This window comes from Plutella xylostella, chromosome 30, assembly GCF_932276165.1.
Source record: "Plutella xylostella chromosome 30, ilPluXylo3.1, whole genome shotgun sequence".
Classification (NCBI taxonomy): Eukaryota; Metazoa; Arthropoda; class Insecta; order Lepidoptera; family Plutellidae; genus Plutella; species Plutella xylostella.
This window is the reverse complement of record NC_064010.1, coordinates 2,131,869-2,153,853: the sequence shown is the minus strand read 5'-3', so window position 1 is coordinate 2,153,853 and position 21,985 is coordinate 2,131,869. Positions and strand designations below refer to the sequence as shown.

At 39.3% G+C, this 21,985-nt stretch overlaps 1 protein-coding gene and 1 long non-coding RNA gene across 2 annotated transcripts in view; both read right to left on the bottom strand.

Moving 5' to 3' along the window:
* Window positions 1–21,985, bottom strand: part of LOC105386655 — a 70,731-nt gene that overhangs the window by 45,143 nt on the left and 3,603 nt on the right. The window contains exons 4-19 of the mRNA XM_048631937.1: window positions 19,584–19,772; window positions 18,970–19,088; window positions 17,947–18,071; window positions 17,408–17,502; window positions 16,844–16,938; window positions 15,522–16,281; window positions 14,966–15,176; window positions 10,647–10,900; window positions 10,227–10,326; window positions 9,812–9,911; window positions 9,346–9,468; window positions 8,994–9,127; window positions 7,996–8,154; window positions 4,006–4,092; window positions 3,393–3,534; window positions 2,552–2,618 (exon numbers count right to left, since the gene is read on the bottom strand). Of these exons, the coding sequence (XP_048487894.1) occupies window positions 2,552–2,618; window positions 3,393–3,534; window positions 4,006–4,092; window positions 7,996–8,154; window positions 8,994–9,127; window positions 9,346–9,468; window positions 9,812–9,911; window positions 10,227–10,326; window positions 10,647–10,900; window positions 14,966–15,176; window positions 15,522–16,281; window positions 16,844–16,938; window positions 17,408–17,502; window positions 17,947–18,071; window positions 18,970–19,088; window positions 19,584–19,772 (2,760 nt within the window). The remainder of the gene's footprint in view (window positions 1–2,551; window positions 2,619–3,392; window positions 3,535–4,005; window positions 4,093–7,995; window positions 8,155–8,993; window positions 9,128–9,345; window positions 9,469–9,811; window positions 9,912–10,226; window positions 10,327–10,646; window positions 10,901–14,965; window positions 15,177–15,521; window positions 16,282–16,843; window positions 16,939–17,407; window positions 17,503–17,946; window positions 18,072–18,969; window positions 19,089–19,583; window positions 19,773–21,985) is intronic.
* LOC105385918 lies at window positions 11,549–13,087 on the bottom strand. Its single transcript, XR_007268105.1, has 2 exons — window positions 12,937–13,087; window positions 11,549–11,840 (listed from the first exon to the last, which is right to left on the bottom strand). It is a non-coding gene; the product is annotated as an uncharacterized LOC105385918 (long non-coding RNA).

Below are 21,985 nucleotides of genomic sequence, written 5' to 3'. Positions count from 1 at the left end.
TCAAAAAAAAAAGTGTAAACTACGGTGCGTAGATTGTAGGGAAAGCCGGGATTTTTTGGCAAGGGATTTTTCGAGGTCCTGTCGGTAACAGAAAGTATGGACTAATGTTAGTTTATATTTTATGTGATATGACTATATGTATAAACTATTTGAGGTACTAGCTTCTCCAGTTGAGTGGAGAGACAAGGAAACTTTGACGCTAAAAGTTACAATATTATTTATGATTTTTATAAATAATATGACTTGAAAATATATCGTCTCGCTATCACAACTGAAATATCGGTAAATCACCCAGTGAAATCTCTCGTTTGTCCTAAATTTTTAATGAATGGATTTATAAATTCATTAACTTTCCGCAGGACAATAAAACTTGGTCACCCTACACCGGACGCGAGTGATAAGAGAACAATTTAACGAGAAATACTCATTACATGGTAAATAAATCATTCAAAACGGGAAAGTGCACTAATATAATATAATTATATAGGTTTTATTGTCAGTAGCACTTGTATTGTCAATATTGGCGTATTAGTTAATCTGTTCGGTAGTTTAGTTTTGAAGACAACCGAATGGCGTAGTGGTTAGTGACCCTGACTACTGAGCCGAAGGTCCCGGGTTCGATCCCGACTCTCTCGGGTCTTGGATGTGCCCGTAAAATGGCAATAGGCCCGCCCCCTATTACATTGGGACTAATATAACACTCTGGCGAAAAGTGGGTGCAGCAATGCACCTCTGCCTACCCCGCAAGGGAGTACATTAGTACAAGGCGTGAATGTGTGTGTGTGTGTGTCATTTACAGGTTTTATTTCCAAATTACACATAGCTAATATACTATTGATTTTGTAGTTTCATTATAAATGATGGGGTTCCGCTCATCTGGCATAATCTTTATTGACCAAAACTCATTTCGCATAACTCGTATGGTCTAAACTTTTTTGGCCGAACCATCACTTTGCCAAGACTTATGTGGCATAAGGCTCGTTTCGTCTAAAACTCTTTAGGCACAATCTTTAAACACCTAAGTTTCGTTTGCTCAAATTTATGTTCGTCTATACCAGGGATGCACAGACTTATTAAGACTAGGGGCCACACGGACAAATTATTAACTGATGGCGGGCCGCCAGAAATATAGGCAATTAAAGACAACAAATAATTGATAATAAAGCTAAAATTTAAAAATAACTTATTAATTTGAAGCATGGCACTGCATATTACTTACAATCTTTTTTTATATTTGGCTAAAATTTACTTGTGTTACTCGTAAAACTGCTTCAAAACTTTCGTTTGCAATGCAGTTTCGATTTCTTGTAAAAAAAAAATTAATAGCCTAATTTATGTCTTTCCATTATTAAGTATTGAAAAAGTTTGTTCAAATATATGTGTAAAACCAAACTTAATAACCTGGCACATCTTGGTGCGTATTTTTATCAAAGCAGCGGTAAAACTTCAGCAAGTCTCCTTCGTTGATTTTGTTGCGTAAATCATGGTCGTTTTGAATGTCGATAATTTCTAACTAAGGTACAATGACTCTGGCGCATTTTCATCTGAAATTGTGAAAGGATTGCTGAATACGTCCAACAGAGGTTTCATGTTTTTGAATTCCGAAAATCTGTCAAGAATATATTGAATCATAGATATTTTGATTAGGCTTAGGAATGGTTTGAATTGCCTGTGATTGAGTACTTTGCGAACATAATTATATATTTTAATTGGTTTTATTCTGGAATATTATTCGAATGTCCGAGAGTACAATTTTTCTGTCGGCGGGCCACCAGTATTGGACAGGCGGGCCGCATGCGGCCCGCGGGCCGCGGACTGTGCATCCCTGGTCTATACCTATGTATAATCTTGTTTCTCCTAATGTTATCTTAATAAATAATATATTAAGTATGTAGTAAATGTACAAATTGTGGTATTTTTCTCCTACATCCCGAAAATCACGATATTGTATGATCAAAAAATCGAAAGTTAACGACCAATATAATTATTACAAACCCCATGAGATCGAAACCTAAAAATAGGTGCGACGACGAGCAAAGCGAGGAGGAGCGTGTTAGGTGCACATGTTCATCAAAACCAAAGCGGAGCGCAGCGAAGCGGAGCGGAGCGTTTTCCAAACAGCGGAAACAATACAAGGCACCAGTTTGCGCTATGTAGGGAGACGCTCCGTCAAAGTTAAAGTCAAACGAAATATGTATATTTGTATAAACCTATGCCATAGCATTATTAGGCTATTCAAGATTTGGCCATACCATTATTAGGCTAAACAATGTTATGCGAAATAACTTTTTACTAAACGAGATTTATGCCATACGATTTTCGGCGTAACGAGACTTTGACCAAACGTTACTATGCAATACGAGATTAGGCAAAAAAATCTTATGCCAAAAAAGGTAGAACCTAAATGATGTTATTCAAACATAGTAAATTAACCGGTAGTGGTTGGATGAGACTGGCTAAGAGCAGATTATGACTTCTTGGCTGATGATGACGAAATATATGACAAGATCATGGTAATTAAAAATTTGTACAATAAAGTTTATTAACTTACCAGAAATAGATTCTTTGCCTTCCGATTCTGGGTCCAAGTCTTTCTCTTCACTTTTCACTTCTGCTGGCTGTAAACAAAAAAATCATTTTATTAATTTTAAATTAATGAAAGAAAGAAAGAAAGAAAAACGTTATTTGTCTTAGACAGCAATATTAATTTACATGTACAAAGAGATACAAATATAGGAAATTAATCTAATCTACTGGTGATAGATATTAATTAATATGATGAATTTAATCACTCATAATAAACCTCTACAACGCCTGGTACTATTTTCACAAAAGCAACTACTTCTTCATCATCAATAAGGTCAGTTTTATCGTTGTGTTACAATCTAAAATAAACCTTAATCACTCCCAGGCTCTTCCTCCCTGGATGCGCTCCATACAATCACGCATCCACCTAGTTTCATACCTGAAGGTCGAAGCAGTCCCTCTCCAGTGCGCAGTCCACATCACATCCAGAGTCCAGCACCCACAGCAGGTGTACGGTGTGCCAGTCCAGCTCTGGAGGTAGCTGGAGCCACCTTCCTATCACACCATTGGTGAACCTCCTTCACACTTCGTACGCCCTGGTACTTTTAACAGGGCATCAGCTCTTGGCAAAGAAGAATTACCACCTGATTTTCGCAGCGTTGTATTTTAAAATTGAAACCTCCTCGATACTTCTATGCGCCTAGTACCTTACACACTCCCGAATTTTTACTCCTTGGATGCGGCTTCTATAATCACGCATCCACCTAACAGTTTCAAAATTACCTGAATATCGAAGCAGTCCCTCTTCAGTACGCAACTCTGGATGCGATCCATACAATCACGCATCCACCTAGTTTCCAAATTACCTGAAGGTCGAAGCAGTCCCTCTTCAGAGCGCAGTCCACGTCACATCCGGAGTCCAGCACCCACAGCAGGTGTATGGTGTGCCAGTCCAGCTCTGGAGGTAGCTGGTAGCTTGAACCACCTTCCTTGGATAGGATTTGACTCCTGGTGGAACGAAAGGAGTAAGGTTATATTGGAAACATACACAAACGTTAAGAATAGTACTAAAAGGGGGGGATAGAAGATAAGAAGTCCATAAAGTTTAATTTTATGATTCTGAGCAGTCGTATTTCAATTTATCACGCACGTAGATAAAGAAGCGATACGAAAATGGCGGATATTCCATAATTCGTAATAAGTATAAAGGAGTAGGTAGGTAGTTTGTATTGTACATTGCAGATTTCAATGGTCTGAACCGTATTAAAATCTCCATTCATCCAAAGGTTATCTGGCAGAGATCGTTTTAGTGATAAGACCGCCTTTTGTACCCTAATTAAGTTACAACTTGTTAATTTTATTAATCTTTTTTGGTGTACAAATAAAGTGCATTCTATATATCTATCTAAAATCTACCATAAAGAGACAAAAACTTAGTTTTACACTAATAAAAAAAATTGTAAAATGGGAAGTACTTACATGGCTTTGCTCATCTTCGGGGCAGTCAAATACGCCTCCAAGTTGGTCATGTGATACACGTAGTTGTGAATCTCTAATGCTGACAATCTGAAACAACAAACCAAATATTAGTAGGATTTACGATAATTATCATGGTTCAGAAAACCATTCAAACTGATTTGTACAGCAGTGGGACACATAAGGGCTATGTATAAAAGTTATATACCGTTTAGCGTCCAGCGTGTATTACATAGCCAGGGTAGCGTCCCCTTCGCGCTGGTCGCACAGTGGGACACATAGGGGCTATATATTAGGTCCTTACATATGAAATTGATAAAACTATTCTAATCCACTTGAAGCAAATTGGGAAGGTGAAAAAGCTTGAAAGGTGGGTACCTCATGAATTGAGTGAAGCAAACCGACAAACGCGCGTCGACTGCTGCGTTACGTTACTCAACCGGCACAATAATGAAGGAATTTTAAATCGAATCATTACCTGTGATGAAAAGTGGATCCTCTACGATAATCGGAAGCGCTCATCGCAATGGCTGAACCCTGGCGAACCAGCCGAATCCTGCCCTAAGCGAAAATTGACTAAAAAAAAGTTGCTTGTAAGTGTTTGGTGGACTAGTGCCGGTGTCGTTCACTACAGCTTTCTTAAATCTGGCCAGACGATTACGGCAGATATCTATTGTCAGCAACTGCAAACCATGATGGAAAAGCTAGCTGCTAAACAACCGAGGCTGGTCAATCGCTCTAGGCCACTGCTGCTTCAGGACAACGCTAGACCACACACTGCACAACAGACGGCTACCAAATTAGAGGAGCTTCAATTAGAATGTCTTAGATAATGGAAAATATACAACAGGCTATCCGACTACGAAAACTACTCTTCGTTGCGCCGGATGCAAAAAAAGTTAGAAAAGGATTGCTTTAACGCATTTATTTCAAATGCGGAAGATAATATAAAAATAAATTCAAAGCATTTTTGGTCATACATAAAATCACGAAAAAGTATTAATGAAATCCCAGACACAATTTACTTTGGTGAAAGTTCTATGGGTTTAGACGGCCAATCAATAGCTAACATTTTTAACACATTCTTTCATTCAGTTTTCGAAAAGGACCAAATTGCTGACAATATTCCTGACAATAAGAATTATCTTAACAACACCACAATACTTTGCTCTGTGGATATAAGCATTGATCTAGTTGAAAAATATTTAAAAATGCTAGACACCTCTAAGGGATGTGGGCCTGATGGTCTTCATCCATTATTTTTGCAACGCTGCCATCGTCAACTTTCAACTCCAATTACTGTTTTATTTAGAATGTCTTTGGATACCTGCGTAGTTCCAGTAAAATGGAAGCAGTCTCTGGTTACACCTATTTATAAAGGAGGTGGTGATAAGCACAACGTATACAATTATAGAGGCATATCTAAGCTCAATGTTATTCCTAAACTGTTCGAAAAAATTATATACGATGTTATGTTTCCCTCAGTTAGACCGTATTTAATAAACTCCCAGCATGGTTTCATTAACAGAAAATCCACTGAATCTAATCTATGTGAATATATTGATAGTGTATTGAATGCTTTGGACGAAGGATTTCAGGTGGATGCCGTCTATACCGATTATTCAAAGGCGTTTGATAAAATATCACACAATCTGCTAGTAAAAAAACTAGATTTATTCGGTATACACGGTAACCTTCTGCGATGGTTGGTTTCTTATTTAAAAAATAGGTCGCAAGCGGTTTCTATTAAGGGATATACATCGTCGTTCATTCCTATCTCTTCTGGCGTTCCCCAGGGCTCCCACTTAGGTCCCCTTCTTTTCAACATTTTTATTAATGACGTAACAAATATATTAAATAACTCAGATTCTTTATTATATGCCGACGACACCAAAATATTTATTAAAGTTAAGTCAATAGAAGACTGTCATAATTTACAATCAGATCTGAACAATCTATTAAATTACTGCGAACTTAATAAAATTTCTCTTAATATCGATAAGTGCTGCGTTATATCTTTTACTAGGAAAAGAAACCATATTTTATACGATTACAATTTTAATCATAAAAGTTTAAGAAGGGTAACCGAAGTGAGAGACCTAGGCGTTCACCTCGACAGCGAATTGTCGTTCCGTAAACACTTTGACATAATTACAGCAAAGGCATATAAGATGCTTGGTTTTATTTTCCGACAAGGTAAAGACTTTAAACAACCGAATACTGTTATTTTGCTTTTTAACTCATTTGTAAGATCCGTTCTTGAATACGCGTCTACGGTATGGAACCCTCAATACCTAAATCATATAAACAACATAGAAAGAATTCAAAATAAATTCATAAAAAGATTAAAATATAAATTTAAATTTTTTGACACTAGTTGCTTTCTATCACTCGAAAACCGTCGTGAAATGAGAGACCAGATGTTTCTTTACAAGATTATCAACCACTACGTCGATAGTCCATACCTACTCAGTAGAATATATTTATATTGTAAATACAATTCCCGTCATCAAAAGGCTTTTGTGATACAGAACTGTAGTAGAAATTATACAAAGAATCGCTTTGTTATACGAGCTTGCGAGAATTATAATAAGTTGCATAAGCAAGCTGATCTATTTCATGAAAAACCATTGTGTTATAAGAAAAAAATAATGAGTACCTACCTTAAAAACTGATTCCGTATAAAATGTGCAAAGTTGAACTTACTATATGTAATTTTAGATTAAAAGTAAAATGATGTTGTTATATGTACCTACTATAAGTTAGTGATGTTTTGTTTTAATGTTTAAATTCTTTGTGAAACTTTATTGGCTTGTGTATGAACTTAATAATGTTAGTTTATAAGTGAAATATTATAAAGCTGTTTGTTTCCAAATAAAGAAAATTAAAATTAAATTAAAATATCCACCGTACTCTCCGGACCTTGCTCCAACAGATTACCATTTTTTTCGCAATTTGGATAACTACTTGCAAGGAAAAAAATTCAACTCCGATGGGGCAGTCCAAACCGCCTTCAAAGATTTTATTGATTCCCGCCCGAATGGTTTTTAGTAAGGGGATCAATGAACTACCTATGAGATGGCAAAAGTGCATACATAGCAATGGTACATACTTTGATTAATTTAATATATTTCATTTTAAAAAAAACGACTTTATGTTCCTCCTATAGAAAACGCCAATTTCATATGTAAGGACCTAATATACAAGTTATATACAGGGTTATTGGTAAGTAGACCGGATCCTTTCAGGAGGTGATAGAGGAAGGCATTTCCAGTCGATTGAACCCAATAATGCATTATCCTAAACTTAACCATTTCTAAGATATTTAATATTTAAGGTTTTTTTAATTTTTTGCCAAAATTTTACACTTCAAACCGAAAATAAAAAAAACTAGCCACATTTCAATAATTTTTTTGGTTGTTTTGCATAAGTAACACCTTAATAAACTAATTAAAATAATCAAATGTGCATTATTCGACTTAAATTAGACATAATACCTCAAAATAGTTAAACATTTTGAAAAAATATTCAAAACGCAAAAACAAATAAATTAAATTAAAAAAGATTTTCATATGACATTTTTTTGTGCACTTCAGCTGTCATATGAAAATCTTTTTTAATTTAATTTATTTGTTTTTGGTTTTTAAATTTTTTTCAGTCGAATAGTGCACATTTGATTATTTTAATTAGTTTATTAAGGTGTTACTTATGCAAAACAACCAAAAAAATATTGAAATGTGGCTAGTTTTTTTTATTTTCGGTTTTAAGCATAAAATTTAAGCAAAAAATAAAAAAAACCTTAAATATTAAATATCTCAAAAATGGTTAAGTTTATGATAATGCATTATTGGGTTCAATCGACTGGAAATGCCTTCCTCTATCACCTCCTGAAAGGATCCGGTCTACTTACCAATAACCCTGTATACTATATTATGTCGGATTGCCATCAGAATGCCAACGAAAGAGATAGATTTAAATATTATATATACATACCGTTTAGCGTCCAGTGTGTAGTACATAGCCAGGGTGGCGTCGCCCTCGCGCTGGTCGCACAGGTACCTCCTGGTACAATGTTTGACATCGAGTAGCCACTTCGCGAACGAATGGTGGAATATCTGCAGGTGGCCCGTGGTTGATTCCATTACTAGGATTCTGGAAGTGGGGTAGGTTAGGAATTATAACAAGAGAGAGTGAGAGAGAGAGAGAGATTGAGAGAGAGAGAGAGAGAGAGTGAGTTAGAGTCTGACAATGCTAGCTTTGAAACGGTAAAAACTAGAGGATTATTTAAAAAAAAATGTTGCTGTTATAAAATAGTTGGTGTTGGCAATTGTTTCTGATGCAAAATCAAGATTGTCGGACTTATTTATTTAGTAAAAAACACTTTATGTTTTCAATAAAATACTTTAAAAAAAACTTGAACTCCTAGACACTTCTTAGGTCCTGGTACTTTTAAAACTATCGCTATTGCCAATTTCATCTTACTTGCTACGCGTTATTAGCTCCGTCGTATTAAAATAAACCACCTCGACGCTTCTATGCACCCGGTAGGCGCATAGAAGCGTCGAGTATAGTAGGTGGCGCCTGGTTCTTTGTTTTGCTGGTATTTAAGCTCACTTGCAAATGTAAATTTCGTCTTACATACTACCCGTTATTCGCTCCTTCGCATCTCTCAATTCTTAACTTTTTATTTGCCAAAACAACTATTTAAACTAACCTGCGCAAAGCATGTAGTCGTCTATGGAAGTCCTCTCTAGTAACACTGTACTCCTTGGTCAAGAGACACTTGTACAGAATCTCTTGGGTAACTCCACATCAAGACAACATTCGTGAACTCCTAGACACTCCTAAGGTCCTGGTACTTTTACAGCTGTCGCTATTGTCAATTTCGTCTTACTTACTACCCGCTATCCGCTCCGTCGTATTTTAAATAAACCTCCTAAATATTTCTGTAAGCCTGGTAGATTTACCACAAACAAACTACACAAACTAACCTGCGTAAAGCATGCAGTCGTCTATGGAAGTCCTCTCTAGTCACACTATACTCCTTGGTCAATAGACACTTGTATAGCATCTCTTGAGTGACTCCACAGCGGGAAGCTAGTAATACGTCTAGGAGGGGGCGGACCTGTAAGGGGGAAAATGGGGGTAAATATACAGTCACATATTATAGGTGATTCGTAAGAAAACTCAAGTAACCGACGTAATCTTACTGCAAGCTGAAGTGACAAAATCGGCCTAAGAACCAATGACGGGTGAGGTTAACTATTTCTCGAATGGAAACAATTAACAGATAAAAAGGAATTTTACTCTATAATTAAAAATACATGTTGCAATAGGTCATACTTTAGTAAACCTCCGTCCGTGGAATAATCTCTGTGCGAGCCACAAATAAAGTCCATTTAGAGTGCCCGGAATCTCCTTAATTTCTCGCAAACCTATGAAGCCGTCTGCCACCCCATCTAAAACCTGAAAAGATATATAGAAGCTTTAGATTATGAGGTCCTGGTAACTGTTTAGCAACTGAAAGGGTTATACCAGCTTTAGTTTTGAGATCCTGGTACTTTTCCATGTATGCAGTAGTGTTATTGATCTATGAATGTATTGAGGTACTCAAAATACCCAACCTGAAAAGGGTTTGTTAGAAGAGTCTGCCTTTGTGCATCCACTGTATATTTATTGATATGTATCCGTACTTTTATATGTGCAATAAATAAGATATCTTTTATGACGTAGGCATAAACCAAAGAAAACCAAAAATGGTTACCAATTTACCACTCCTTTATGACACTACGCACTGACAAATCGTTACCTTTTCCAAATAAAGCAGACACCCGTCGCTCTTTATCCTGAGGTGGTCTAGCGCGGCCGCCGCCGCCGCCGCCGCTGTGGAATCACTCGACACTCGCGCCCTGGAAACATCATCATCATCATCAAGAGGAGGTAGTGGGAGATTTTACAGTTTGAGAAGTGAAAACTAAACGCTAATTTGGGTGACATGGGAGAGATGCCACCTAAAGTCTGTTTTTTAATCTCAAATACAAAATTTACAGATTCTGAAAGGTTCATCAACAGTAGATTGTGATTAAGTGACGTAAGTACTTATCGTTCTATTGAAGGAACAATCGACCGTCCAGAATCTAACAATTTAGTATCTGAAATTAAAAAACAAACATTTGCGGTACACAAACTGCGATTTGTATTTTTTTTATTTCTTAGAAACTAACCTCAATCTAGGCTCGGTATCCAAACGAGCCAGCACATATCTCTGGACATCTGCTGACACGTGGGCCCGTTGCAGCTCGTCCAGGGTTATCTTCCTGAACCCTGAAACAAAACATCATCATGAGTATTTCACTACCGAGAAACCTCCTATACACTTCTAGGCGCCTGGTACTTTTGTATCTTAATCGATGCGCATTTGATGATCAATACGGCCTATTTTACCACTTTTTGCTAGAGTTTCTTAACAAAGTCGACCTTGTACACTCCGTGGATGCTAAACACACGCTATTGCCGTTCATACTTATCCGCATCCAGCACGCTATATTTCAACTGAGAGAACCTAGAAAGAACCATATAACACAGCGGATGCGGCAAAAGCGTCAATGGATGCGGTCCATACACGTCCGCATCCACGTATGTACCTGTAAGCGTGTCGGTGCTGGGTTTCCGGCGGCTGGTGCACACCGGGAGCAGCCACTGCGGGAACAGGTGCTGGTGGCGCGACAGCAGACAGAGGATGCTGTGCGATGGCGCCTCCTCAGCGAAGAAAGAGCTGCGTATCGACTTCGCGCTCTTGGCGCGCGCGCCATGAATGACCGCGCCGAAAGTGCGTTCCGCGGAGCGCGTTCCAAACATTTGAAGTATATCAACTAAGCGCGCCTGGCGCGCGTGGCAACTGTTCCAGTGTTTGACCCTTCATCATGGAAGCTAGTCGTGTACGAACAGCAGCAGCTTTTGTAATTATACACAGCATAATAAAAAAGAAAAATAAGAAAAGAAAAGTGCGTTGGTGGATAAAAGAGCTATACCGAAAAAGAATGCAGTATGGAGTGACACTTATAAGAGATATGCAGTTTGAAGTGATAGAAGATACAATAAAAAACTTCACAAGAATGTCTACAGAAGATTTTTGTTACTTGAGAAACTTGATAGAGCCAAAGGTGAAAAAAATGGACACCCAGTTTCGCGAAGCCATTACAGTGACTGAAAGACTGGCTATAACTTTGAGATTTCTTGCTACAGGAGACTCGTATACAAGCTTGCAATACCTGTTCAGAGTTTCAAAGCAGTCTATATCGAGGATAGTCCCAGAAGTTTGTGATGCTATCAGCGAGGTTTTAAAAAATTGGGTAAAAGTAAGTGAAAAACGCAATATTAATTAGTATTATATTTATTTAACTTTTTTAAATTAAATTATTTCTCGTTATTTTGAGTTGGCGTACTGGCCAAAGAATCAGTATTTGTATTTGAGAGATTTTGAGGCTCTTGTGTTGTATACCCATAAAGAGGACTGTATTTGCCTAAATCTGCCTCAAAAATTATATTGTTTATTGCCTGTTTGACATATATTAGAGTATGGCTGTCATATTTTCTTAATTCATTTGCTATGTGCTGGCCATAACTGAAATATGGATCAGTAGCTTGCGACGGTTCGGTTAAAATTTTGAACGCCTCTGTCAACATTTTATCGTCCTCTTCTTCTTGTCTTCTTTTTTTGAGGTCTTCTTGGCAGTTTTTTCTGGTGCTTTTTGAATAATATCATTAAATTGTTCTTGTGTATTACACTCTTCTGAAGTTTTTTGGGAAGACTCGCCTTCATTTTGTGGTGTAGAGCCCTGAAATAAATGAACGTGGATATAATTAATTTGTATTTTATAATTATTTGTAACTAGCGGCCCGCCCCGGCTTTGCACGGGTGGTCTACAGGTTATATCGTGCCCTACTGTGGGATAAAAAGTGGCCTATGTTCATTCCCAAGGTCGAGTCTATATCTGTGCTAAATTTCATCAAAATCGGTTCAGTAGTTTAGGCGTGAAAGCGTAACAGACAGACAGACAGACAGAGTTACTTTCCCATTTATAATATTAGTTTGGATTTTACAGATCCCCACATCCGAGAAAGACTGGTTGGAAATTGCTCAAGAATTTCAAGAAAAATGGGATTTTCCTCATGCTATAGGTGCCATGGATGGAAAACACGTAATGATACAGGCACCTGGTAACAGCGGCAAGGAATATTATAACTACAAACACTTTTTTAGTATCGTACTTTTCGCTCTCGTAGACGCGGACTACTGTTTTAGATACGTTGACATTGGTTCCCAGGGGAGACTTTCGGACGGAGGGATTTTTAAACGTACTACATTATACAAAAGACTCGAAGAAAAGTCCATGAAAATACCTCAGCCATCGATACTTCAAATACCATACACCCTCAGAGTTCCATACGTTATTCTGGCAGACAAAGCATTTGCACTAAACGAATACACAATGAAACCGTTCCAAGGCGAGCCAGAGAGGGGATCTCTAGAAAGAATATTTAACTACCGTTTGTCAAGAGGACGTAGGGTAGTGGAAAATGCTTTTGGAATAGCAAGCTCGGTTTTCAGGGTTTTAAGGAAACCTATGTAACTATCACCCAGTAAAGCTACAAAAGTAGTTTTAGCTGTTGTACATTTGCACAATTTTTTGCGAAAGAGGTCCAGCCAGAAATACACACCACATGGATCTTTAGACATGGAAACAGAAACTGGAATCACATCAGGTAGTTGGAGAAATGACGGTGAACATTCGTCATTACTCCCTCTCACTAATGTACCACGAAGAAGTGGGAATGACGCAAAGGAAATACGTTTACATCTCGCTCAACATTTTGCCACTAACGGAATAATACCTTGGCAAAATAGATATTGAAATTAGTAACATTATTTACCTGCGTAGCGCCCGTTGTATCATTTGACGTTTTATTCCCATTGTCTTGCATAGTATCTGTTGTATAATTTGGTGTACACTTGTCTTGCATGAAACTGAAATCATCAAAACCAAACCATTTTGATACGTAAATACTGTCCCGACCTGTGAACAATCAAAATCAACCAAATAACATATTAAAATTGTTTATGTGAATTTTTATTTATTGTCTTCTAAAGTTGACGAAACTATGAATGCCGTCCTGACAGCTCTCGATAGTTCCTTATGCACATTGTTGTAGAGTTCACTTTGAAATTGTACCAATCCATTGTTTGCAAAGTGAACTCTATTACAATACGCATAAGGAAATATTGACAGCTGTCAGGACGGCATTCTTAAATTTCGTCAACTATAACCTTCCTACAAACATTTCAAAATCAGCTAAATCGGTCCAGCCGTTCTCGAGTTTTAGTGCGACTAATTCTTATTTATTATATAGATAGTTTAGTTAATTTATCCGTAAACTTATCATGCAAATACATGTTATTTTTTATATAAAACAAAAAAGAAATAAAAAAATCTGTATAATAATTACCAGAGCCAGTGATTTGGCTTTTAGATATTCTCCATTTTTCTCTTCTATACGATGATAGGAGCACAGTCATTTTTTTCTTTAACTCGGGGACAGGGAGGCCCATTTCACTACTGATTTCTCTCCAAGCATCTTCTCTAAGCGATTTATTATGATACGAAGAATCTTTGCTATTCCACAACAGTTCTTTCGTACCATATAGCTGAATTAATTTACGGCAACTTTGGTTATCCATAATTATTATTCGGAGCGCAACAAACACAAAAAAAATCGACGATCCGTCTCAATGGACAACATTTCAAAAAACTAAAGCTGCTACAAATCGAAAACCATTTCGAGATTTAGCTCTAAAGACCACAAAAAAAATGTTTTTGTATTTTTTGAATGTATCATTTTCGAGAAAATCATAAAATAGTAAAAAAGTGCTGATGACGTCATGCATCAGGTGCTATGCATTTTGATGATCAAAGCCTATAGATTTAAAAACAAAGTAACTGTCACTTTCATTTTTGATTGACGTTGACGTTTTATCGTGACGTTGTTGTTTATTTGGGCCATTTTCATTAATTCTGTTCTGACATTTTTTTACTATTTTTTTTATTTATTATTAAGAGATGACCTCTATATAATATGTCCCAGAGCATGCCACCGCCTACACAGCTGAAAAAATGCTTCTTTTTATTTTTTTACATGATAAGTACCTACTTTCCATCATTAGAAATATCAAGGTCATTTGAAAATGACCCATTTGTTGGTTGGCATGTAAACAAAGTTTAAATGTCACTTGTCAGTGTCATTTATGTTTTTTTTCGAGACTCAGACAATAGACAAAAATAAAAATTGAGCCTAATATGTGACGTCACTTCCGGTTTTAAAATAATTAACTTTAAAGTTTAAAATAACATGCAAAAATTTATGTATATACAAAATAAAAAAATACGGGTCCACTAATTTTCTATAAACTTTCCGAATAACTAATAAAAATATAGGGTAAAGAAAATGAAATGTTGTCCATTGGCGCGCGCGCCACGACTGATGCGTGGTAAAAAACCGACACCCGACGGAACGGGCCGCTCCGCGTTCCCGCGCTCCAGCGTACACATTGGCGCGCGTTCCAAACTGGTATCCATTTCGCGCGGCTGGAGCGCGCGCCAATGTTCGATCTCTCGGAGCGCGAAGTCGATACGCAGCTTAACGAGAAACCTATACACCTACACCACCTCAGAAAAGAAACTCACAAGAGAGAGACCTCCTAAATGCTTCTAGGCGCTTGGTACTTTTGGCGCTTGAGCGAAACTAAATTATCCATCAATAAGGCTGATTTTATCACTTTTTACTCGCGATTCCCAACAAAATCGACCTTATACAGTCCGTGGATGCTAAACACACGCTATTGGATGCCGTTCATACTTATCCGCATCCAGCATGACTATTTCAACTACCTAGTTATTAAAAACACCATATAAGGCATTGGGTGCGGCAAAAATGCCACTGGATGCGGCCCATACATATCCGCATCCACGTACCTGTGAGCGTGTCGGTGCTGGGTTTCCGGCGGCTGGTGCACACCGGGAGCAGCCACTGCGGGAACAGGTGCTGGTGGCGCGACAGCAGACACAGGATGCTGTTGGATGGCGCGGTGGACTCCAGCTTCTCTTCTTTTTGGTTGCCTGGAAGTGGAAATAAGGGAATTTATACAGGGTGAGGTGATACAAAGAGGGTGTAAGCTTCTTAGCATACAAGTCTCCTAGAGAAAAAATTGTTCAGAATGAGCTGCTCCTGTCACCGCTTTTCCACATACTTACAACATCCTGCACACATATTATTATGATAGGTAATGCGAATTTTCACATTTTTATGTTTTGACTGGGGCAGACCATTTGAAATGTGTATGGTTGCTTATACCATGATTCATCAAAGACTTTTTAGAGTTGGTCAGAATCTTAAAACCACCGCAACATACAGGGTAATAAAGGCATAAAACATTACACATTTACAAGACAAACGAAACTAACCTGCAGTACCCTCATCAATCGCATCCACCAGCAAAAACAAACACTGCTTCGGCGGATCTATCTCCAGCAAGGGAAAAAGCAAAGCCTTCTTAAAACATTCATCAGGATTCTTCTCCAGATTCTGTGGCAATAACGCCTGTTGTATCTCTGGCTCTGATAACAACTTGTCATAGTAAGCATTGGCTATCAAAGTCCTTGGACTGACTGGCAGACTCGGTATAGGAGGTGGGACATCATCCCTAGCCGCCCTTTTCTTCTCCAAAAGTTTCTCCATTTCTGTCTGAATATCATTAGGTTCCTCTTTCAGAATGTTCGTGTATTCTGGCAGTTCTTTCGCTTCGTCTTTGTCATCGGTTTTGGCGTCATCTGTTTTAGGCTCTTTGGACTTTGACGGGGAGTTTTCGACTGAACTCGATCGTAAATCGCTTTTATTCGGATAGCGAAAAGAAGCTACAGGAATTCTAGATCTAGGAGGGCTGCTTTCGGACTTTTCCGATTTGGACTTTTCGTTTTCCGAAGCGCTGTCGTTTTTCTGGTCTGTGGATAAACTCTTTTGGATGCCTGAAGGTTTCTTCTCATTTAAAGGCTCAGAACTCTGTCGTAGTAAGCGAGAATTGCGTATCTCTTTCGATTGTCTCTGGGAGAGATTGCGTAGGAATAGATTCTCGTGATTTTCGTATATCTTGAAGTCTTCTTTCTGGTCGTCAGTTAGGAACGGGTTGGTTGGCGCTTTCGAGTTGCGAGGCAGGATTTCTGGCAACTGGAAATGGAATATGAATGTGTTAATTTGATGTATGAATTTTAGTATCCTAATCCTCACTAATATTATAAATGCGAAAGTATCTGTGTCTGTCTGTCTGTCTGTCTGTTACAATTTCACGCCAAAACTACTGAACGGATTTAAATGAAATTTGGTATACATACGGTCTAGACCCTGGGAAAGAACATAGGCTACTTTTTATCCCGGAATTCCCACGGGAAAACTTTTTAAGGCGAAGCGAAGCGCGCGGGAACAGCTAGTACATACATACTTATCTTTGATTATATATACTTATATACATAATAATATAAAAAACAGAAAACTTTGTGTAGCTCGCTACTAAAGACCAAACGCTTTACAGTCTCTAAATGTTTTTTTTTTTTTATTTTTTTTTTTTATTTCGCGGACATTAAATGTCCATAAATGACCATGCATATCAGTTATCTAGAACAAATAAAAGTTATAAATAAAAAACACATGGCTCATCAACCAAAAAAAATCAATACTTCAAAAGACTTTTACAAGTTCACTGATAAATTCCCACCCTATACCGCAAGCCCACCTCAATCATGGCGTCCAAGTACGCCTCTCTCTCCGTAAGACGGTCGATGGTCCGGCTTCGACGCTCGGCCGGCTCCTCGTCGTCTGTGCGTTGATCTGTTAGCAAAAAAAAAGTTTTAGTGTTTTGAAATCTTAAGTTACACATTTTACACCACTTGTTTAGTAAATTTCCTGAAGTGCAAGACCGCCCATTTACAGTATCGGGGCCCTCTTTTTGTGAAAATAAAGGCCAACAATAATACATAGTTCTTGTAAGTGTGAGTAGAAAGGAGTATTGACTGACACACGACTATAGTGACATAGAGTGAGATAGCATGAGTCCGTTCGCCATTTTCATAATACGTCTGCTGTTTTATTCATGAACATTATGGACCGCTCTTTCTAGATATTATAGACCAAGAATATTCAATTTAAAAACCTGTACAGAATTTCCATATAGCGCCCGTGCCCAGATTCTATTTTACTGCCATTCCAAAATAAAATTAAGGTATATCAACAATCAACAATAATATCACGAGAATTTCATCATTTCACACATTATTAGATTGAATTTTTAAGTTTTTACCTTCACTGTCAGCCAATAGCGGCTTAGAGCTGTCCTCGCCGTCATCACCCATGTCCTTGAAGCGACGAATCAGGAGCTCCTCTTCGGAGTTGCGACTGGAAATTAACCAATAACAGATTAGATCGCTAGTTTATCGTCATCATCATCAGCATGAATATTTAGGGTTGCGTAAAATTATCTTACAATATGGAGTTCTGTATAGTTCGGTCCAAACAACTTGATAGTTCCTGAAGTTGGCTGCGATTTCACTTTTCTGCTTTGTTAAACTAAACAGCAGTCAATCTTTGAAGAATGAATGGCGGTTTGTTATTTTGACAAGGTGGTGGTGGTTTGAAAATGTGGATTCGCTGCTAACTTCAGAACTACGAAGTTGTTCAGCGGTTCACCGAGCTTTACTAGTATGCACTCGAAAAGTCGGTTTTCATTATACTTAGAAAAGTGCACAGATGTCAAAAAGCAATCCACTTTATACAAGTCATAAAGAATGGCAGAGTGTATCTCAATTCGTTCAAGGCAAATCACACAAGGCGTATACTCACGTGTCATTCAAGTCTTTCTTCTCACTGTCGTCTTTCAGTCGGTTATGTCGGCTGGAGTGACTCAGGATCTGCATCGCGATGGAACGGACGAACTCGCCGGGACGCAGGCTGCTTTCTTGGTGGCCCTGGAAAGAACACATAATATTGTTACACTCGGGTCAAGGTAAATAGAATACATACATTATATTGAGACGGTGACCATTTTGTTTGAGACACTTTGTAACCTAGTGTATTTTTTTATTTGTTTTATTTATATGTCTTGGACGAAATAAATGGCTTTTTCTTTATTTCTTTTCTTTCTTTCTTACATACAAATAAATAGAATTCAGGTAACGTAAGGTAGTAAATAAATTACCGTAACGTAAGTAAATTACCCAAACATTTCAAGGTGACACGAACTGAACTCCCCCTCCTTATCTTCGACAGATGTGTTTATAACCCTACCCGTTGAATACGTTGGGTTCGATACTGGCTTCTCCGTTTTAACCGTCTTGCGTTCACGTGCGGGGTAGAAGACGGGCGGAACACGTGATGATATTGGTGCGCGCTTTGTCGCTCGGTCGCTTTTCTTCCATTGCGGCATTGACTCGCTCCGACTGCCCATAGTGCCTGTCTAGTCCAGCACGCCTTATTTAGGCTAGGATAGGTTATGTTACATACCTGTATACTAAATAGGTACACACCTGCAGGAAGTGGCGCGCCAGCAGGCGGCGGGCCCAGCTCCTGGCACAGAGCTGTCTTGTCGTCACACCAGCGCCATCTAGTGAGGAGCACAGTAAACAACGCACCTGCAGGAAGTGGCGAGGGCCCGCGCCCGGCGCGCTCAGCGCCTAACCCAGGGGAAAATACAAGGCAGGAGGAGGCCTGGGCGGCCAATGACATCATGGCTGCAAAATCTACGCCAGTGGTTCCAGCTGAGCACTGGAGAATTGTTCCGTGCGGCGGCCTCCAAGACGGAAATCAGCAGGATGATTGCCAACCTTCGATAGGAGACGGCACCAGAAGAAGAAGAAGAGAACACACCTGCAGGAAGTGGCGCGCCAGCAGGCGGCGGGCGAGCGCGCGCTGCTGCCGCGCCTGCGGGCCGCCGCCCGGCGCGCTCAGCTCCTGGCACAGAGCTGTCTTACCGCTGCCGGCTTCACCTGTGGGCAATAAAGAGTTATTAATTATAAAATTGAGGATCCCAACCGGGAGTTAAAACTGAGACCTCTGGGTGTGAAAGCTCATGTGGGCAAATCACGAAGGTCGACTCTAGACGATAGCGTAATTCGATAGCAATTTGGATATCTTGATGAGCACCCCTGTCGGTGACGTTAGAAACTAATAAAACGCATACAAACTCCCAGTGATCCGCCTATCGAATTACAATCAACTAAAGTCGCCAATATTCGTGATACGCTCAGTGAGCTTAATAAACCACTCGACCATATATTATAGACAGATGTATACAAGTTACTGTGTTCATGTATGTTTTTACTGATGAGATACTAACGCCATCTAGTGACATCAACGTTCAATTCGTCTACTTCACTCTAGTCTCTGGAGTTGCTAAAATTCCCACACCTTGAAATCCAACCCTTAATCCTAGCGCCATCTATCGGCCACACCATGAACAACCAAGCTTACTCATTACTCACCCAGTATCAAAGCCCCGCAAGTCTTGCTAACAGGCCGCTGTTCCAGGCAGTGAGCTATCTTCTGAAACGCCCATTCTCTGCAGAAGAACCTCCGTTTGTCTGTGGTTATGCCTGTCTCCGTGACTTTGTGTGAGGATGTTGACTTTCGGACTTTTGAGTCTCGACGCTCGTTCGGGCTTAGTGGGGTTGCTGTTGAAGAGAAATGGGCTTTAGAATATAATTTAGCGGCATCTGTATTCCATAAGGTATATGTCAAGTTAGATGTCAAAAGCACACAGTGATATCACACCACAGTTAAATCCGACAGAATAGATGATGTTAATTTTACACCAACATAAGGTATGTTGCCATGATTATCATTCAGCCAGTTCTGATTTACATACCTATATTCTTAGAACTAGTTATAATACCGATAACGATATCTTACAATTACAGATAGATTTTCTATTATATCCACTCTTGGCAGACAACTGTCGATAGAAGCTGTTTTCCATAAACAAGATAAAGTACTATTTTGTATTCGTGCTTGAAAGTTTCACTAGTACAAACATAAATATAGGCACTATAGTCCAGTCAAATAATGACTCAAAATGAGGTGTAGAGTGCGTGAGCAGGTAACTAAGCGATTCCTTCAGAAACTTGTTCAGGGGGCTTAGGTTGTTAACATACCAACAGTCCTGACTCCTAGGTGATTCCTAACCGTTTTCGAGCTATTACCCTCGGAAACAGTTGAAATTTACACGAAAAATGTATTCATGTCAAAACATTCATAAACATTGCATCATATTGTCTTAACCTATTCATAAATGAAAAAAATTAATAGAAAAAGAAGTTGTCGATTTTTAAATTCCCTTTAAGAATATATATATGTCGCAGGCAACTGGTTTAATCTCCTGTTTGATTAAACCACTAGCCCGTTCATTGGATGGCGCTATTCAGTTGTATGATTAAAGGACAACTCGTCAAGTCGTTGATTGTAACGTTCGACGTCTTGACTGAACGTCATTCAGCGAAGTCGTTGAATGGGATATAGTATAGCAGCTTTATAATGTCTGGTTAGGGTGAACATCACCAGACAAGAGTCAACAAAAAGACTATGTTACAAAGCTCTTATCTCACAAATTAACTAAACAATAACAATAAACGTACCTTCATATTGTTGTTCATAATTATCCAGTTTCGCCACTTTTTTTCTTTGAAACTATCCGCCCGCGGCGTAATAATAGGTAAATCCATGTTGTCACACTATTTTAACACAAATAACGCACTTTAAAGCTAATTAACGCACTTTTAAGGCCATTAACACCAGAACACTCATCAAAGCCCAAATGCTGCCCCATCCTGGAGCATGTCCTACAGAGCTGCAGGAACGGTATCGATCACTGCGCTCATCGATCCGAAAGTTGGCACTACGAGACCGCAGAAGAGCTTACGATGAACTGGCCGATCGAGCGAACTCTGCTGCAAATCGGAAAGACATGCGTGAACTCTACGGAATCACCAAACGCATCAGTGGCCAAGGTTCCCGAACACCGAAAAAGCCGCTCAAGGACCGAAATGGCAGACTCCTGTGCACTTCTGGAGAGCAATTGAGCCGGTGGACAGAGCACTTTAAAGCAGTATTGGACCGCACCCAGACAGAGCCATCACCTGGAGGGGACGTCAGCGGAGGGAATAAACTACTGGATATTGCTACGACTCCGCCTAGTTTTACCGAAATAGTCGTAGCAGTTAAGCAGCTGAAGAGCGGTAAAGCTCCAGGCATAGACAATATCCATGTGGACATGCTGAAAGCTGACGCCCCGACAACTGCTTCGCTACTCTACCCCCTTCTGACCCGAATCTGGGAAACTGGAGTGGTGCCTGCCGAATGGAAGCAAGGCCTTTTAGTGAAAGTCCCTAAGAAAGGTGATTTATCCCAGTGCGACAACTGGCGCGGCATCACCCTGCTTCCTTCTGCCGCTAAAGTGTTAGCAAAAATATTGCTCAATCGCATACTGGACAAAGTATCACCCACGCTCAGAGAAGAGCAAGCTGGATTCCGCCCCGGCCGCTCCTGCGCTGGCAGACCACACCAACACCCTGCGCATCCTGATAGAACAGTGTGTCGAATGGCAATCCGAACTATATCTCGCGTTCGTAGATTTTGAGAAAGCCTTCGACACCGTGAAGTGGAGCGCGCTGTGGTCCAGCCTGTACCGTAGAGGGATACCGAGCGCCATAGTGCGAATTGTCCAGTCCCTGTACGAGGGAAGCACGTGTAGGGTGATACATGAAAAAGAGCTGGGCTTACCAATAAATATCACCGCCGGTGTAAAACAGGGTTGCCTCTTGTCCCCGCTACTATTTATTATTGTGCTGGATGACGTCATGCGCGAGGTGACAACAAATGTCCAAGGCAT